Consider the following 19,707-nt stretch of genomic DNA (forward strand, 5'->3'; position numbering starts at 1 on the left):
GGTTTTGTATTGATTAATTTAATTTGCAATTGTTAATAGAATTCTTATTAAATTATATTTCATTTCCCCGTGCAATGCTGTATACGACGAATTTGAAGAGAAAGCTAAGCCGGAAAAATTTAAAATACAGGTGCAAGCGCATTAACGAATAGATATCTTGTAATTGTAAGCTTTTGCTTTTCGGTAAAAATAGAGAAAATACCAGGCTATGATCGTGCTGATTAGAAAATGAAAAGCCAGAGAAAGGACATCTCAGCTCAGTTGTTTTAAGAGTTTTTAGAAAATTGCTGTTGTTTACAGTAGAGAATTACGTTTGAGTAGTTTAAAAGATAACTACTGTGAGATATTGCAATATTGTACGAATATCTGAGGAAATTTAAGAATTTTGTTTTATTTGTTGTGATAATAATAAATTTTATTCACTTTTCATTGGACTTGTGCATTCCATTTACTACGAACCTGTACGCACGCAACAGTATTTACAACCGTAAATTGAATTTGCAGTGATAACTGTTTCAACAAACCGAGGCTTGCATTGCAGGCGAAACAAAATTTTATTCCCAAATGCTAAGAAAGTTTTATTCAAGAATCTTCTCAGAACGCACCGCTTCAAGAAAAAAGCAAACACAAAATAATTAGAAAAAGTAGAGAAGCGAATATTTTCGACTCAGATTTTGATTTTATATTTTTACAATGAGATCAGTTTCATGTTCATGCATACTTATTTCACCTTCACATTCCATTATATTGCCTTTTCTCTATATGGAATCTGCATATAATGGAGATTCTTAAACTTTTTCGCCCGCAAATGCATTAAACTGACAAACCAGTCTGACAGTCGTCATACTCCAGCATAAAAATTCATAGAAATTGTGTACAGAGAAACGGTGAAAAAGGCAGAATTTTTATCTAGAAAGCCGCTGGACTCAGGGACATATTGTGTCGCTAGTCTTATTATTATTCCAGTCGTGCATCCTAAAATACTGTACATTAGCCTCGGTTCCCTATTGTGCAGTCTGAAGCGAAGTGTCCAGCTCTAACCCAAGCTTGTTCATCATTCGTGCAATTATTATGCACAGCAATGCGATGTCTCTCCTTCCACCCCCAGACGTGACTACAATGCGAGGGGATGAAGCACAAAGAAATCGAGATTTCATTTTTGTTCATATATTTTCTTTATTTATCTTACTTCGGCGACCTTTGAGCGTCCTTTCAAGAAAAGTAAAACAGTCGGATTGATAGGAAATGCGCGGTATTTTCCTTTTTCCTATCCGTGGACTTTAAACGAGTTAAGCAATTCAAACAAAGAGAAATAGGACTGATTTGGTTTATCTTTGCATTTCTACCGATTCAAAACATTAAATTTTTAATAAACATTAATGCCTAGCGGTATATTAGCGTTAAATAAATATACTTGTATAGTAGCATGCATATTTAAATATTTAGAAAAAGCCATAACATAATTAAATGTTTATAGATATAGAATAAGTTTCAGACCTTCTATAAAATAAAATTAGAGAAAGAAATGATTATGCGATTTCTGAAAGAGCCTGCAGCAGATACGTCTATGTTTGAGAAGAGTTATGTGTGAGAAATCCATGAAGTACTTACTTTTCAATCAGCTCTTCTATTGATTATTAATTTTTTTTATGAAATTTACTCTAAAAGAAATAAAGAAATACCTACCACTATGCTCACAGCATTCTACGTAAATAACTATATTTATCAGTCTATAATACCCTAACTACTTAAAAAATTTAAAATATTACATTACGCACTTTTCGTGTTGTTATATTAGCATAAAATAAAGCGCCTAAGGATTAGGTTTAGGATTAAGAAACGGGGCTATTTTTTAATAATAATCAGCTGTTAAATGAGAGAATCTGAACCAAAATTTAATGTCCTGTATGACTAAGCGAAGGAAATTTTTTAATGCTCAATGCAAGTTTCTAAAAAAATTATAAATTAAATTACTGTTAATTACGAATGCGTTTAATAGAGACGAGTAGCCCCATTAGTGGCCGAGATGCGATGACAGCTGAATGCTGTGAGTTTGACCCGCGCCAAAATTTCAAGCGAATACGCTCCATGCATGATTAGTTCTCTGTTTTTCACCATGTGTAAAGTCAGATACAAGCCAGTTTTCTCTCATAAAATCCTCCCCAAAGCCATCTCTCTTTTTAATCTAATAACCCTCGTGTGTAACCCTATATTCAAATAACCAAAGCAATAATTTTCATCTCTACGTCATTATAAAATTTATTTTGAAAAATTGCTAATTGTCACACCATTCATTTAAATTTATTTATTTAAGCAGCGTTAGCAACAGCTGGTATTTAACGTACGCATAGTTTTCAGCAAAATGCGGAATTAATTTTAACGATATTAAAGATTTTTAATGTTTGTTTCATAAAGCTTGCAATAAACATTTCCAGTTTAAACACCATAAAAATATTATTATTCGGTATTATAGTTTCAATTATATATATCTCTAACAATTCCACTTTTTTCGTTACTTTTTCAAATATATATACATATATATATGTAAGATAAAAAATCTGAAAGCAAACTTCTAATTTTAATTGTCTATAACCTCTTTTATTTTTCTCTTAATTTGGGACTTCATTTCTCTCTGTCCAAAAATAGCGCTACAAGTCTAAACTGCGTCACTCAAATTAATCATGCGATCCTACGTAACGCTTAATGCAGATGCCTCTTAACCAATCACCAAATTGTGAACCAAACTTAAAACTGAAACTGTTTTTCTCCCTCTTCTCTTTCTCTGCATTACTACTGCGACTCTTTCACCTGGCTTATGCTTTCAACTTGTTAAGATGCTTTGCTACAATCATCTATGCTCTGCAATGATCGCTTATATCACGATTGTATCAAAATTGTTCTGGAAACAGGCACGTTTGGTGTGCCAAGTGATTGTGGCCACAAAATGTGAATTTAAATAAAAAGGAATTTAATCCGGCTCGATTGCTTCTTCTTCAAAACGGATGGACACTCTAAGCATCAAGAATCACCGCAATCAATATTTCTGCACATGCAGTGTTCTTACATTCAATGCTTCCAAAATTGTGTTATCCTTTTTTATCCTTATTTTATTGTGAATACTTTTATTATACTGAAATGGAAAGTAATGTCACGGCATAAGTAAAGCGTTCATACTTAGTGAAATTTTTGCTTTGTTCTACTTATTGAATCGTACATATTATTAAGATAATCCGAGTCGTTGTTATTTAGTATATTTTATTACTACTTCGAAATTTTTGTAAATGTGATTTCATAAATTAATTACCTAACCGCAAATTCTCTAATCATGGTCGTGGGGTAGAAAGTGTAGATAAAATGCTTTAGTGCATACTAGCAAAGTTAAATAGTGAAGCGCTATGTACTTTATTCAGACATTAATAAAAGACACTGCTTTGGAAAGCTAATAACGTTATCCTCATAATCTATGATTTTAAGCTAAATCCCTAATTTTGCCTTAGCGGTATTCAAATCGCTTTAATTCACTAGTCATAACTTCTAGGATCAACGAAGGTGTTATCGATTACAGCCATTGCTGGTATGCCTGCAAGTTACATTTTAAAAACATCATATACGAAATGCAACGCTAAATTGCATGCATTAGTGGCGGATATCCGTTTCAGAAATAAAAAAAAAGTAGGGAAGAAAAATCAAAAACTAAATTACATGACTCTGCTCTATAATTAAATTGAATTTGCAAACAAGCTTACCTTCTTGCAGGTTTCCTTCTTCACATAAATCAGAGATGACGTGCCTTGACTCGGAAACTACGGAGTTGAATATCCTTTTCTGTGTTACTGAGAAGCATCGAAAACTATGATCGTCTACGCATCTTACGCCTTGCTGAAGTTTGCTACAATTAGAGCATATATACATATTTGAAATGCATTGTTATCTGATAATAAGAATAAATATTACAATATTTACAGCTTAGCTTCTCATAAAAAACATTTATTTATTTTAACTTTTGTTCCATATATCCAAATTACTGCTTTTTTCCTCTATTCATTTGGAAGCACACATACCTCTTGAACTTTTTGTAATGTTTAACGATTAATGTACTCAGTATTACCTTTCCTCTTCAAATTTCGCTTTATTGATAAAAAAAATGTGTTGACCATATAGTCACTTACTGTCTGGTACACACTTTACGCTAATACCGTATCCTTAAGTTGTGCTACATAAGCCCCTTAACTTATGACATGACTATTATCACAGTCTTAAAATACTCGTATTTGCCGCATTTTGTATGCAATTTCTTCTATTTACTAAATGCCTCTATACAAGCCTATTTCTTGCGATAACCTATGAGTATAATGTCAAAAACATAATTATTTATACTATTCCAAGGAACGTGAAGAAGGGTCCTGAAGCGAAAAGAAATTTTTGCTAAGGAGAAAATATGACACTTTCTGCAATAGCAAAACAAGAATAGCCAAAAAAAAAAAATGCATCGACAAAAGTACAATAAGCAGCTGAGAGAAAATTAAAATAATATTTCACATGATTATTTTTTGGCCTTTTTGAAATGTTTAGAAGGTAAATAAAGCATCAAAATGAGCTAGGAAAAGAGTAGTTTTATATGCATAAATTAACATCAAGTGTACAGTCAAGCCTGTTTGAAAAGCAGTAACCATATCTGTCGAATGTCATTCTTCTGAGACATAGATTCTGCAATTATTAAGTTTCTCAGAACAAAAAATCTTGAAAAAAATCAAATGTTATCGGGAGTCCAAACATCTTTTAGGTGTGAGCTAAATGCATTGGCAACGTCACTTTTAATTCATTAACAATAAGCATCTAATTTCCGAAAAGTAAGTTATTTTTGAACCTCTGTTACGGAAAATGGTTAATCTTCGCGAGTTTTGCAAAGGTAAAAGTCTATGTCATTGGAAAAATTTTTCAAGAGAACATTATTTACTTGTTTCAACGAAAGTAGACATCGGTGAGTTCAGTCGCCGAAGCTGTAAGTCTTTTCCTTCAGAAGTCGTTGAAAATGTTTCTACGCTTGCTATATTTCCATTGACTAATGTTTTCGCCAACTAAATAGTGCCCGTTTAATATTATGGCTGTTGTGTATATCGTATGGCATAGAATGATATGAACTGAGAATATTGCATTATTATCCATATAATTCAGAGAAAGCTACTGAATACTTATTGCCGGAAGATAATACAGGCTTTCTTTTTGTTGTGATACTTCTTGCGAGAATGAAAATAGATGCGTCTATACCATGGGAGATCTCGCAATCACAGCGGCATCTTTGTGAAATAATAAATGTCCGTTACATAATCCATAGCAGGAGAATTTAGAAAAAAAAACCCACGTTTTCCAGCAGATTTTTTAAAAATTCGAATAAAGGGGTTTTATGGTACGGGTTCATCGCTATTTGTTTTGTTATATTATTCGCACTGACTCTAATAGCTCCATGATACCATCACTGATAACACTCGTATACAGTGAAATGATCAATGTTTTTGTTAGCTTCAAGAGCATCAGCGGCAGCACCACGAAGCAACCAATTTTGTGCAGTGTGTAACTTACAGGAGCTCTCCTGTAAGTTACACATTGACAGCAACAGTTTCTGTGTTTACGTTTCACTGATAAGATTGATAAATCATGCGCTTCCTACCGCTTGGCCATCGTGTTCTTTTGATTTTAATCTGTTGGATTTATACTGCATGGTCACCTAAAAGCTTCGCGTATTGAAGACATGTTGCAACTTTATAGACTATGGTGTCACGTACGGACGAGATTACGCTACACCTGAGAAGCATTAAAAAAGATCAACTATGTACATTTTATTCGTTTGCATTCCGCCTTTACACCTTCATAAAGAAGACCATATCCCTGTATCTACGTTAAGTGCATATGCGCGCTGTATGTAGACAATGTAAATAAATGCTTTAGAAGGGGTGTAGGAACATTTCTCCGTCTATTTCTTCCTGTACAAAGTTTGATTTCCTCTTATAGACATAATAGGATTTCGTTTATCTACCGGCACAGAATCCTACTCTAATTCTTTATATACAAAGAAGCTTTGGGTAGCGAATATTCAAATTTTAGTGCCGTTGCGGTTTAGACTGCAATAATAAAAAGCTATTAATGCAATAACTTAAGTTACTACCTCCCTGTATACCGACTTATCAGTTTTTATGTTTGTAGTTTTGGGGCTATCTTCCATAGATTTAATCAGTGCTCTACATTCAAAACTCGAACTAGGGAATTACCAAAAGGCACAGCGTTATACTTATATTCTAACAAAATCATATTGTATTACCTGTGAGTCAGATAAACTTTAAAATGTATCCAGTTATGATTTTATACATTAGTTATGAATATTATTATATACAAGATTAAAATTCATGCTTTTATTTTATGCAAAGGAAATGCTAGATTCATACTTATTATTTCATTGAACGCCTTGAAATTTCGATGAAATTTTGTTTTCAGTTTCTTCATAACACATAAAGAAAACTCAAATTAACAGTCATTTGTTCAGCCCAGTTACATAGCAAAGTAGGTGGCTTCTTTTACAATTATTACTAATTTTTGTTCTTATACTCTTTAATTCTTTAATTTCTAATGTTGGCTTCCATTGCGGAAGCGAACAGGGATTCCTTTTCTTTTTAATTATGTATAGAATGATGTACTATATGTACATACCTACACTACTTAGTTATGAAGCTACGCTTTTCCAGATATAAATATCCAAATACGCATAAAAGAATTTGTAAACATAGAGTAGTATCCCGAAATCTGCTTTCTTGACCTTGGGCCCCGTAGTGCATTAGCATATGCCCTGGGCAAGTGGTCAGCTTGGTTGCAGGACCTCAGGTGCTTAGTCCCCAAGCGAACTTGGTAGTCATTTTATCCACCCAGTCAAGGGATAGGCTGAGTCAACCGTTTTCCAGCCCGAAGATCGAATCCCGGACCTGCGTTGCAGCTACTTGACGCGCTAGCCACTTCGCAACTGGACAGTTAAATAAATTGTTACTGTGCATTTTTATTTGTATGAAATAGTTATGTATTTAAATATGTCATATATTAATTAAATTTATTTTCGTCAGTCAATTCCGTTATCCTAATCAACAACTATCCAGACAAGAAAGATAACATTTCACCTGAATTTATCGGTAAAATATTTCCAGTTCTCTCAACGAGGTTTTCATCTAAATGTATGTAAATGAATTCCCCCAAACCAATCGAAATTGGGCACTGCTTTTATTTTCATACTAATAAATATACTGCTACAGGCGGTAAGTGAAGTTTCGTTACCTTCTCCAATATATTTGCTTGACATATCGTCGGATTCTTTCAAGTTTACTCGTAAAACTTGGGTTTTAAGATAGTGATTTCATAAATATGTGGCATTTCACAGACTAACACTTGGTTTTGTTTTAGTTGGAATTCAGCCGAAGTTTATTCAACAGTTTCGCTTACGGCATGTAAAATTAACTCTATGTTATATTTAAAAGTCTCCCAAAACTCATGAATATAGCATATGTATTTATATTGACTTATAAAATTATTTATGTATATGTCAGCATTGCAAAAATTGTCTATGCACTTTTGCGAGATTTGATTTATTCTGAAGAGAAATTTAAATCTGTTTATCTCTATACAATAAAAGTTTTAGAAAAATTTAACTGTCAAAAGACACATACTTAATAGAAATAAACACCCTGTAGGCACTTTATATCGAGAATAAATATACTATATATATACATCAGTAACAACATTAAAACTATGTTTATTTTACTCAATACTTTCTGCTTTTTTTAATGCAAGGTATTTAAATTGTACGTAGAAGTGCACAGCAAAAAATGTGTGAAACGATACTTTCAAAGTGGTTTGAAGAAATATTACAGAACGTGACTTGCCAACAAAAAGAGAACGATCAAATATGTAAATTTTCAAATAGTTTAGCCTAGCAGACGAATATGTTCTTTGTCTTTAGTCATTAAGTCTTCTAATGATTATAGTGATTACTTGCGTTTACGCATTATATGAAATACTTCATACTTTTATACAGTTATACATAGGTTTATCAGTGGCCATGCAGGTAAAACAACTGTGAATGTTAATAATTTCTTTGCATGCTCTAACATAAAAAGTAAACTGATCTTACGAGATTTCTGCTTTTTTAAAAAGAATCTCAGAACTGCAAACATTCGGAGTAACTATGGCCAAAGAACATTGACGTATTCGATTAATCCAGATAGTTGGGCCTTTTTTTTTCTTCTAGTCCAACTATTCATTTATCATAATGGAAGTGATCGAATTTTATTTTTCATTAATAATTAAAAGTTAATTAATTAAAAGTCTATATTGTTCAAGAAAACATAGTTTTATTTTGGGAAAACAAAGTGCAAAACATATTTTAATCGATCAAATGAAATAATGAAATTATGCTTTATTTGTATATTAACTGCAACGGAGAAAGCAGTCAGTTTTTCCTATTTGCGCAAGCTCTCAATTCAAATACACAATCATGTTCTTATTCTTACTGTACTAAAATTGGAAATATATATATATATATATACATTAATTTTTACTTAAGTTAAACATGGTATTCGTAAGTGATGACTATTCTATTAACTCTTATAGGACACATACTTACCGAACAGAATATGACAATCCCATGACGTACACATTCACTTAAACTAACTTAGATGGTTCATATTCATTTAAAGGTCTTACATCAAGTGCTTTACATTCATTATCATATACGTCATTTAAATTAGCTTCATTTAAATTAACTTCCTAAAAATATGCACTACATTAAATTTCTAAATTATTTAAAAAAATAAACCAACAAAACGGGAAAATGTAAATTACTTATTTGCGAGTTTATTTTCAACTAATAATTCAATTTGGTTTAGAATGAAGAATACGTCGTCGGTATAATTGAAGTTTCAGATATATGTAGTTTCGGATGTTCTGTGATTTTAATCATTAAATATCAAGCAGGAATTTCAGTATGGTCTTTAAGGAAACACATTGGTTTCAAGATAAACAGCCTTCCTGTGCTTTGTCCTAATAACTAATTTAACTCAAATTTATTTACATAGCATAAATATATCTTACATTATTAATGGAATTAATCATCTTTAAAATAAACTCAAAAACGTTTATTGAACAAAGTTCCATTAAATTTCAGTGACCGCTATAATTTTAATGCTTTTACATTTTAAGGAAAATTGCATATTAATACTGGTTTAAAATATACGTTATTTAGTCCAACTTTTATGCCCAGTGTTGTCCATAATGTTCGAAAGGGAGGTTAAGCTGTAGCAGATCATAGTGGACTACCGACATGAAATGTAAGAAGCAATATATTTAAAGTAGCAATTTTAATTTAAGTGAACTTATGTTTAAAATTTTAAGTGATATGTTTCTGTAAAAGGGAACGTATGAGACTTATAGTTGCGATTAAATATTATTTTTGTCAATATTAATAAGTTTAATACTGAATTGTAGTCAATTAGTCATTTTAATGTAGTTTGTCGAAACATGTGCAGGAAAGATGAACTTTTCTATCGTAAGTTTCAGAAAATATTACTTTCGTAGTGCGATAGTCAACATTATCTTTTGACATTTGTTGCACATTATCTTCTCAATATTTTTGGCAAAGGTTTCTGGTTTTGGATAAGCTTACAAATTTATTCTTTTCAACAAATTCTATTGTTTATTTGTATTTTGGAGGAGCACTTATTTCAAAATTTGGTGTTCATTTTTGTATTAGATCGTGGTTTCTTAATTTCCCCGGATGATTATATGAACTACTAATGTCTTTCGAAATATCACGAAATGATGTGTTTTGTTATTACATGTTGTAAGGTATTTTCGCCCACCTTGCTCCATGCCTTCGGGGTGTAACGGTTAGCACACTCGACGCGTATTCAAGACAGTCAAGTTTGACTCCCGGCGAGGGCACTGCACATTTTTCACATCTCCTGCTTCAAAAATAACATACTGTCTACAGTTGTCCCCGAACTAAAAAAGGTGGTGGATCATGATTCTTCACCACTAGGATTTGGCAATTGGGTCCCCTAAACCCCACTTGCCTTTTAAAAGGGGGAATACGAACAGAATTTTCTCCCTCTTTCTGTATGTTGTTTCATGATGTAATGGTTATCACACTCGGCGCCGATTCGAGAGGTTCAGGTTCGAGTCCCTGAGGAGGCATTGCTCATTTTTCATGTCTCCTTTTTCCAAAAAAAACCCTAATGACTCTACAGTATCATAAACAAAAAATAAACGCAATTATTTTGATAAATTTTTCAAATAAACGGAAAACTTTCATGAAATGATTTACAATACCTAATGTTTGAGTTTTATTTAATTATAGCAAATCACTCGAGGGCTATCTGCTCCATTCCTAATGACTTGACTTTCTTTGTTCAAGAACTATTAAAATAATTAAAAATTACAGATGTATTTACAGATTTAGTGCGTCTGGAAACGGATTTACATGTATACTTAAAGATAACAATTTAATAGAGTTATGTGCTTATATTTAAGGAATTTACTGGGCTTATGAGCAGAAACCGTTCAAAAATCCACTGCACAGCTCTTCCGAGGAATGTTACGCCGTCACTATAACGCAAGAACACATTTCAAGAATAAACTTTAATTTTTTACGCTGTTTTGAATCAAAACAAAAGAGCAGTATATGGTTGGAAACACTAGCGTCAACTATGCATTGTATGACAGAACCCCATTTTCAAAGGCCAAGATAGAGACTAACCTAATACAAATCACATTTTCTTTTGCCTTGTGCTTACTTATGCAGCTTTTGGTTATGGTATTCCTTAGCTATTTTTTCTGGAATTTATGAAGAATATTAACAATTCCATGCTATGTAAAAGTATCTATGTTTGGGCCATTGCATCAATTATTAAGCATTTTATCTTTCAGCAAATCCACAGCGGCGCATGTCGAACTGTTTCGATCAAAATCGAGCGCCAATTACCACACTCAAGAGATAGCATTCCTTTCTTGTTATTAGTCCAAAGGAGCTTTGTCCCTGAAGAACTATTGTTTCCGTTTTGCGATTTTGCGTTCAATCACTCTGAATGTCCGTTTCACTTTTCAAACTGTTCCCACCAAATACTATCACCCTGTATTATATTTGAAGAAATTAAATAATGAAGAATCTGCATAAATGTATGTATGTTTCTTGCTTTGTGATAAAACAACGGTACCTAGAGGCATTCACTTTTGAATTACGTAATCCTACTGTGAATATGGACGACCAAATTTGAAATTTGGAATTTATTTTATTATCGGTTTCATAGTTTGTAAAATTTAACGAATTTTTTATTAACAAACTCAGCGATTTAAAAGCGAGCAATGGCAACACTCTACGGGAGGGGGAAAAACCTTTTTTATCTCCAGCGCGCGGAACTGTGTATGGGAAATTCTTAAGATATGTTTATTTTAAAATTATTTTGCGACATTGCTGTTGAACTGAATTTTGGTTTACGTGCAAAGAGCATGGTAATAAATAAATAAAGGTAACACACAAAACGTTATAAAAAACACCTCTTTGGACGTAATTTAAAATCTGAAGCCTTTCAGATTTTTTTAAGCATTTCGTTTTATCATGTAACATCTGTCACTTCTTAAGGAACTCAGTTTTTATGTCTGTTCGTCACCGAGATCCAGATGCCCTTCCCTGCTCTTTTGAACCATTGCGGTCAGATAAGGAAGTTTATTGGAGGGGCTGCTTGGAGAAGAATTTCTAGTGGGCGTGAGAATACCCCATCAGAGAATTTTCTCTTTCTGTGTTCTACATCATGGCTTTTAAATATAGAATATTTCCTGCATATAATATCTCTAAAGTATTTTATCGCTGTGTAACAATAACGTGATAACTAAAGCATGCTCTTACCTGTGAAGTAGAACGTGCCTGTTTTCTCTTCCGGGATTCCCGAGAACTCTTCCCTAACCTTTTAAAACATCAGAACAGATATCTCCAAAAAGAGTAAATTACCAATCAAGAAACGGCATTGGATTTTATGCACAGAAGAGCAGAGTTGGTTCCAAAACACCCTAAACTGTAATGAAAAATCCTAGAGCATGCTCCGAGAAGAGTTCAGAGGTCTTTTCTTCCTGCGTTGGTTAAATGTTCTATCAAAAATATTAACTGCTCTGAGTTTAAGATGATGGTAACCAGTAAAGACGCTGTCTACATACGGATAACCGTATATTGAACTTTGGCTAATCGATTGTAGCATTCTTATGCCTTTTGTTCTGGTGAATCCCGACTTTTTTCGGCCCTCAAGAAACTCTTGGATCGAAAACCACTTTCGACTATCGTACTGATAAAAAGAAAGATTTTGCTAAAAATTAATTTAATGTGAACCAAAATATAATGTAAAAATTATGTATTTGCTCATAATGTAGAAGTTTATCAAACAGAAAACAAAAGTCAGGGAAAGGCAGTAAGAAACTAACTTTCTTACTGCCCTTCCTGTTTCGTTGCAACAGACATTCCACTATATATGAATTAAAATGATAGTTTTTTTGTTTTCTGTTTAATATATTTCTAGTTTGTGCATATAAAAAGTGTCTAACAAAATCTGAACATAGGCTACGTTAAATGAATAAATTAACTATTGTTTTGATATCATCACTGTATTTACCATTTTCTTTTGTGTGTGTTTCTTCAAATTCACATGGATGAATATTTTTGTGGAAATACTATATTTTTCTTCTGAATAGGTCCCATTTTCTGTAAATTGAAATTGCTTCTTTTCATAGTACATCGTCTATATCTGACCAAATCTTCTAAATCTAGTTTCATTATTCTTCGAATTAGCCATTAAGAATTCTTTATTTACAATTTTCCTCTAACATCTTAATTGCCAACTAATTTTGAATGCTTTTGTTTGTTAGTAATATTCTGATTTAATTTCGTTGATTTGCATGTTTCAGGTACCTCATTTTAAATTGACTGGCTGCAATTTGTTTATTTAATTTTAGTCTAAGTCAGACTAGTTATTCACTTGATAAATTTAAGCATACGAATAGCAGCACCCACCAAGTGGTAGAGTGGCCAGTGTCTTTGAACACTAATAATTCGACCTAAATTCAATTCATGATAAATGAGCTGACTTAATGGGATTTTCGCAAATTTGGTTCATGTGTGCAACGTAAAAATGAGCTAGTTTCCGTTAGCCTATCAGTCCCACTCATGGCCGAGTGCTTAAAATCACTGATTGATTGTACAGTTCGAATCAATGCAAACAGTTCGGCTACATGAGGGTTTTTGTCGCTTGCTCAGGGTATAAAACGAATACGAAATAGTTTCATTTGGAATGTTTTTAACTCCTCAGCCATTAGAAATTTTCTTCTCCTAACGTTACTACTTTTCCTTCACAGCTCCTTACACTTGGTTATGTGACCAGAATTCAACATCTTTAATAACTCATCGGAAGTGTCTGACTTAGGGTTTTTCTCTGCATCTGCAGTGCTACAGTATTCTGGATTTCCTTCTTCTAAATGCTAGCCATAATTGTTATGAACCTTTTCACTATATTACATACAGGGTCGGACCATGTCTTGGCACCTGTCCCATGTAACCTGCTCACCTAAGTCATTTAGAATGTCCTGCATGAAGGCATCCTAGACTTCACATGTTTTGTTGTATTTAAAAAAAACTAACCCTTAGAAAATCACATATGAAAGCTGTCTTTCATCAAGTAGACAGCGTAATCTATTTGATTACAGGCATTTTTACGGCTGTTTTAAAAATAAGCAGTTTGCTCCTAATATACTTATTTTTCCCCTAATATTTAAAAATTGAGCAGTAAACTAATAGCATGCATTTTTAAGGAATTATGTTTTAATTAGGGATTAAAACATAATAAAAATCACCAATTATATAATATCTCTTGCAAAATGATCATCCACTGTTCTAAATGATTTCGATTTTTTGTGGTTTTCTCTTTAGCTTAGGGTGGAAATGAACAGTAGTCGTGAGTGCTTATATTTTCAGAAGTAACTGTTCATTTTCGAAGGTTGTCTTTTTGGATTTATGACCTAAAGAGGGCAACAGCATTTTCACAATTTTTATATAAATAAAATCCTATTTGTGATTTAACAAGGGAAAAAACTTCTATAGAATTATTTCAAGAGTTTTCAATTAGCAAATTAAGTCAACACAATTTATTTGTGATAGCATATTTATACACAAAATTATTGTGCTATTCAGGATATTTACATTCTAAATCACACAATAAATTATTCATAGAATAAAAGTCATCAAAACACTTTAATATTGTCTACATACTCTGACCAGTAGACCCCCAAAATTTTCTTATAGTTTCGTATATTTTATATGCAGCATCTGCAGTTCAATATATGACGAAATTAAACTCATTAAAAAGTTAAGCAGGGTATTCGTGCAGCTTAAACGGAAGATCTTGAATAAAAAATATTTTTTAAATTTTTGTTAAGAAATCTACTTAGCTAAGAATATATAATGATAAAAAAGTAAGTTGTAGCTGGTAAAAAAAGTAAATAGTTTTTAATACTTTTAGAGTTGTCAGAGAAATAAATTGAATAAAATAAATTATAATATGTTTTATTAAAAAGTTAACAATTCTTGCAGTCAAATGCGGTCAAAATGACCTACACCATACAGGTAAGCCGAAAATACCGTGCTAGTCATACATGAAATATTCCAGAAATATATTTTTAAGATAATAAATATTTTAACACTAGCAAGGTATTTTTGTTTTGTTCTTTCTAGGAAAGATATGAAGAAATGTTTTGGCGCTTTTCTTCAAGGAATAATAGAACTGTTATTTGATGGTTTAGTTTCACTTATTATTGTAGTCGGAATAATCCAAACTTCATCAGATGAAATAGAATAAACTTCTATATTCGATTCTTTATGAGAACATATTTCCGAAGTAGAATTTACATCGGATAACTCTTGTTAAAGGTCTATCATTTAATTTTTGATAGATATTAACATTCAACGGTTCTGTGCGATATGATTAAGCGATAAAAATTTACAAATTATAAAAAGTGGTCAGAAGCCTCGAACAGTTGCTAATGAAATAAACATCATTGTGTGACAGATAGGAAGGGAAACTTACTAAAGCATTCAGCAAGACAAATATGAAACTTGTTTGTGACATACCACTTTGAGAAGAGAAAACCTCATTCCGGTTGTAGAGTCATTAGGTTATTTTGAAGCAGGAAGACGCAAAAAACGGGACTCCTCCCCGGGACTCGAACCCTGGTACTCTCGAATAGGCGCCAAGTGTGCTAACCACTACACAACGCCGGCATGCAGAAAGGTAGGAGAAAATACCTTTTTAAAAGGGCGACTAGAGATTAGGGTAAGAAAATAAGAAATTTTAAAAAGCCGCACGCAAACAAAGTTGCGTCATGATCGTGATACACAAAGCCGCGTTAGCCTTCTACTAAACAAGAAAGAAAAACAGTCAAAATAACAGCTAGGTTTAGTTCTAGATACATACAGTTACATTAAAGACCAAATAAATCATTTTGTCCTGTAGGTATATATATTTAAGAAAAAAAATATCAACATAATTAAAAAGAAAATTTGAACATTACGAACAGTTAAATTTCGTCTGCGTTCAAGAGGATCGCTTCCGTAATTATAATTTTTAAAAGTCAACTATTCATTTTTTTCCAAAGCTCGGACTCCGAATTGCGGAAATACTACGAAGTGATTAAGTGTAAGAAGAAGTACCTGAGTGAAGTAAAAAATAAAATAATTCATAAAATTCCACATTAATACAATAAATGCCATACTATAAAAAGAGGATCTCCATACATAGCATTGTAATTAATATATCTTATATATATATACAATTTAAAGTTTTTATAACTGTCACCTCTGACATCTCCTTTTACTTACTCAATAATTAATTTCCGCTTTCATAAAATCCTTTTTGTTAACAAGAAAATTAGTTTGTTCTGTAACAAAGTAGTATTAAGATGCTAGTTTCGAATCAGGATACGTAGTTTGGAAATTCGATTTTAGAGTATTTCCGAAGCTATGCTGTTACTAGTACTTCTTTCATTTTTCATTTAGTGTTTATTTATTTCAATTTGATTATTTTTCTTATTAGGAAACTATGTTATGCGTCTTTCACTGAATCCTTTCCTACAAATGAAATGAGCTTACATGGATGCTACTCTGTATATAATCTTGTAATTAATTTTATTATCCGACAAATTAAAAAGAAATTACTAAAGTAAGCATATTTACTCATTGCCTTAAACTTACTGTACCATAAAAGCTTCTGCAAACTATAAAATATTTTTAAATAAATAATCTACATATTTTATGTCAAATTGACATAATATTTGACTTATTATTCTAGCTTTCAGGAAAATGTACCTTTTTCAAGTGCAGATTTTTCACATTATTTTCTTTTGCACAGGCAAAGAACTCTCTTAAGATATGCTGTTGCATTCTCAACAAATATAGCAAGTACTGCTTTGAAAATTCAATTTTGTAAGCAAACAAAAACTTATGCTCTGTACACAAAATGTTTCTTCACATATAAATGTCTTATTTTACTAAGACTTTCTTTAAGAGCTATTTTATCGGTTCGTTCATAGCGAATAGCTATGAAGTTTTAGCATGGGGAATAGTTTCAAACGCTATATATCAAAAATCATTTAACTTATTTTTATATATACTAAGTGAAAAATATTTTTAAATGCTAAGATATTCCCCTGTTTTAGACTGAATATCTTTGGAAAGTGTTAAAATTATGTTATTTTTATTCATATCAGTTTTCTTTTATTTTTCGTTGTAATTTCCTTGGAAATACTTTCACATTATTTAACCTTTAAAATTCTAATAATAAAGAGTTTTATCAACTTTCTTCACTTCTGCTTTTAAAATTATAAATACTGTTTGATATGAATTTTTTCATCAATATTTGATCTCTTAAATCAAAATTTAAATTAAGTTATGCAAAAATCGTTCTTTCATTTAAAGCTAGTATATTGATATAAATTGTCAGACTATAAATTTACTTTCTTTTCAGTAACTATCTTTCTTGTTCACTGGATATGAACCCTTGTTAATTTACCAGTATTCAGGATCGGACATTACAACGGCTCGACTGTTGCTGGGACTCGTATACATCATATTACGGAGTTAAGTTTCGAGTTCTCGACACAATTTGAAATTTATTAATCATGCTTTTATTTTATTTTGTAAATTTTCATTCTTTTTAAAGCAACACATTATATTTCATATAAATGAAGAAATGATATTTCTTAAAGGAAATGGTTTAAGTGCATACAGTAGTAGGGAATTTAATGTGAACAAGAGGCCAATTTTTCTGCTGACATTTAACTGTGATTACTCTGACCTATTTTTACTGTTTTGTACAATATTATATTTTCGTGATTTAGTATTGTTCTCGTAAGGTTATTGTTTTTTTGTTTTAGGCTGTAATAGACGTTGAAAAAGCTGTATTACAAATTTTAAAGAATGAACCTCACTCCAAAGGAAAGGCGTAAGATCAACACCCTTCTATGACACAGAGAGATATAGCTAAAATGTTTAACGTAGGTTTGGGTGGTGTAAGCTTAGGGTTTGGTGCAACATTATTAGAAGGTTTAACGAGAGACGCAGCTTATCATCGCAGATAAAGTGTGGGAGAAAGCCAAGGATTACTTTATTTTATTAAGCCAAGGATTTTCATAAGGAAATCCAAACAAAATTCTAGGTTGACAAGTTTTGTTCTCCAAATAGATTTACCAGTGTTAGGTATTCATGTTCGCGACTCTAATTGATGTATTAATGCCAATTGATGGATTAATGCCAATTGATGGATTAATGCCAATTGATGGAATGAGGAATTCCGACAAATACATCGGTGATTGAAAGAAAAATGAATTCCTAAACTGAGCTCTAACCAACGGAACAATGAGTTTTCCAACAAGACCTTGCTCGGTTCCAAACGTCGAAAGAAGTGGAAAACATATTGAAGAAAATGACGTTAAGCTTTAGATTGACCAATACATTCGTCCGACTTCAATCTAATCGAAACGTGAGGAGAAATCCTTAACAAAACAATGAGGAAAATGAATTACACAAGTAAAGAAAGGATGATTTTTTTAATCCAAATATGGTTTAACGATGATCAAGTAAAAGCAATGTGCCAAAACCTGATAATATCTATACCAAGACGTGTCAGACAAATCATTATCAGAGCCAGAGGTGATCACATTATTTTCTAAATGTCACATAGTGTAATAATTTTCAATGTTCCAATAAATCATCTATATTCATATTAATTTGCGCGTTATGTTCAGAATACGAGTTTAAAAGGAATATAAATGCGAAATTTTCTTTTAAAGATTCTTTTTTAAAATTGCTATCACAAAAATTTTATCAAATGATTATAAATTTTAAATAATTAGCAGTTTACAAATGGAGAAAGAATTCCTATTCCTTTTAATTCCATCATAAGAAACGTCTCCTGAAAATATTTCCATATGAATGAACAAAGAAATTTGCTTTTAAACGTTTTCTCCAGTAAACATACGTTTAAATGTTTGAAAAACTAAAAGAATTATATAGCACGTTAATGTACGTAGATTATTTCTCTTGCCTTAAGAAACCTCTGAAACATTATTGATATAAGAATGATGATCATATTCTATGAATATTACATCCACCTCTTTAAAATTGCATAGGAAAATAGCAACACATTAACTTTCGAAGTTGAATTAATATTGAACCTAATCTACGGAGGTGACATAACATATAATTTCATAGACCTAGAATATTAATTTGGAGTTTCATGAATAATGCTGTGTTATCCTGTTATATCATAGCTCACACATGGACAATGATGGTGACAATGGTTGTTGAAAGGTTGAATTTCTCGTGCACAATGTATTGGTGCCCGGAACGGTAACATTACGGAAGGCTTACTAATGGTATTACGGCTTCTAAACATTGGCACCATCTGTGTTGTCTAATGCTGTATGAACAGAGTCCACTGTTCATACAGCCTTACTAATGAAACAGGCTTCTGTTTAACGACATATAAAATTGAGATTATATGTAACAGTTCCTTTTTTCCACTTTCGAATCTCTTTTTTTGTAAACAGTTTCAGCATTATCAAATTTTTAGCAGTTTATATTTTGTCTTGCCTATTGTTGAAGCGCGAATATAAAACATTGGTTGTTAAATACATTTAAAGTATTTTAAACTTAATAACGACATTTTTTGCTCCAAACAGACTGGAAACTGTGTCTGAAGTTGAATTGTTGGCTCAAATTTTTGAAACTACTTCTCCTTACTTCCATGTGGCCAACACATAACCTCCCGCCAATTCCATACTAAGACATGGAACTGGACAGCAACGAAGTAAACTATTGTCTTAGATTTATATATGTTAACAAAAATCTAATTTATTTATAATCTTTACGTTCAGTGTCAATCGTTCTCCCATACATGTCGACGAAATATGATATGATTATTTTTCTTTAGTATACGATTTATTTTTCTTCAGTAATAAATTTTCCTAATGTGAATAGGTTAGAGTTTTTACCTTCAGTTGGTCATTAGTTCAATACCTGAGATATCTATCACATATGATACTTCGTAATTTTAACTGGGATAGTCTCTTACTTAAGACGGAATT

The 19,707-nt window shown here is 31.9% G+C and overlaps 1 protein-coding gene across 1 annotated transcript in view; it reads right to left on the minus strand.

The window, feature by feature from the left end:
• LOC118196790 (uncharacterized) overlaps window positions 1-19,707 on the minus strand; it is a 468,824-nt gene that overhangs the window by 23,811 nt on the left and 425,306 nt on the right. The window contains exon 3 of the mRNA XM_085807122.1: window positions 3,747-3,889. Coding sequence (XP_085663248.1) covers window positions 3,747-3,889 — 143 coding nt within the window. The remainder of the gene's footprint in view (window positions 1-3,746; window positions 3,890-19,707) is intronic.

The sequence above is a fragment of the Stegodyphus dumicola genome, chromosome X1 (genome assembly GCF_044657685.1).
Source record: "Stegodyphus dumicola isolate Sdum_Otavi_A_Nest chromosome X1, ASM4465768v1".
NCBI lineage: Eukaryota > Metazoa > Arthropoda > Arachnida > Araneae > Eresidae > Stegodyphus > Stegodyphus dumicola.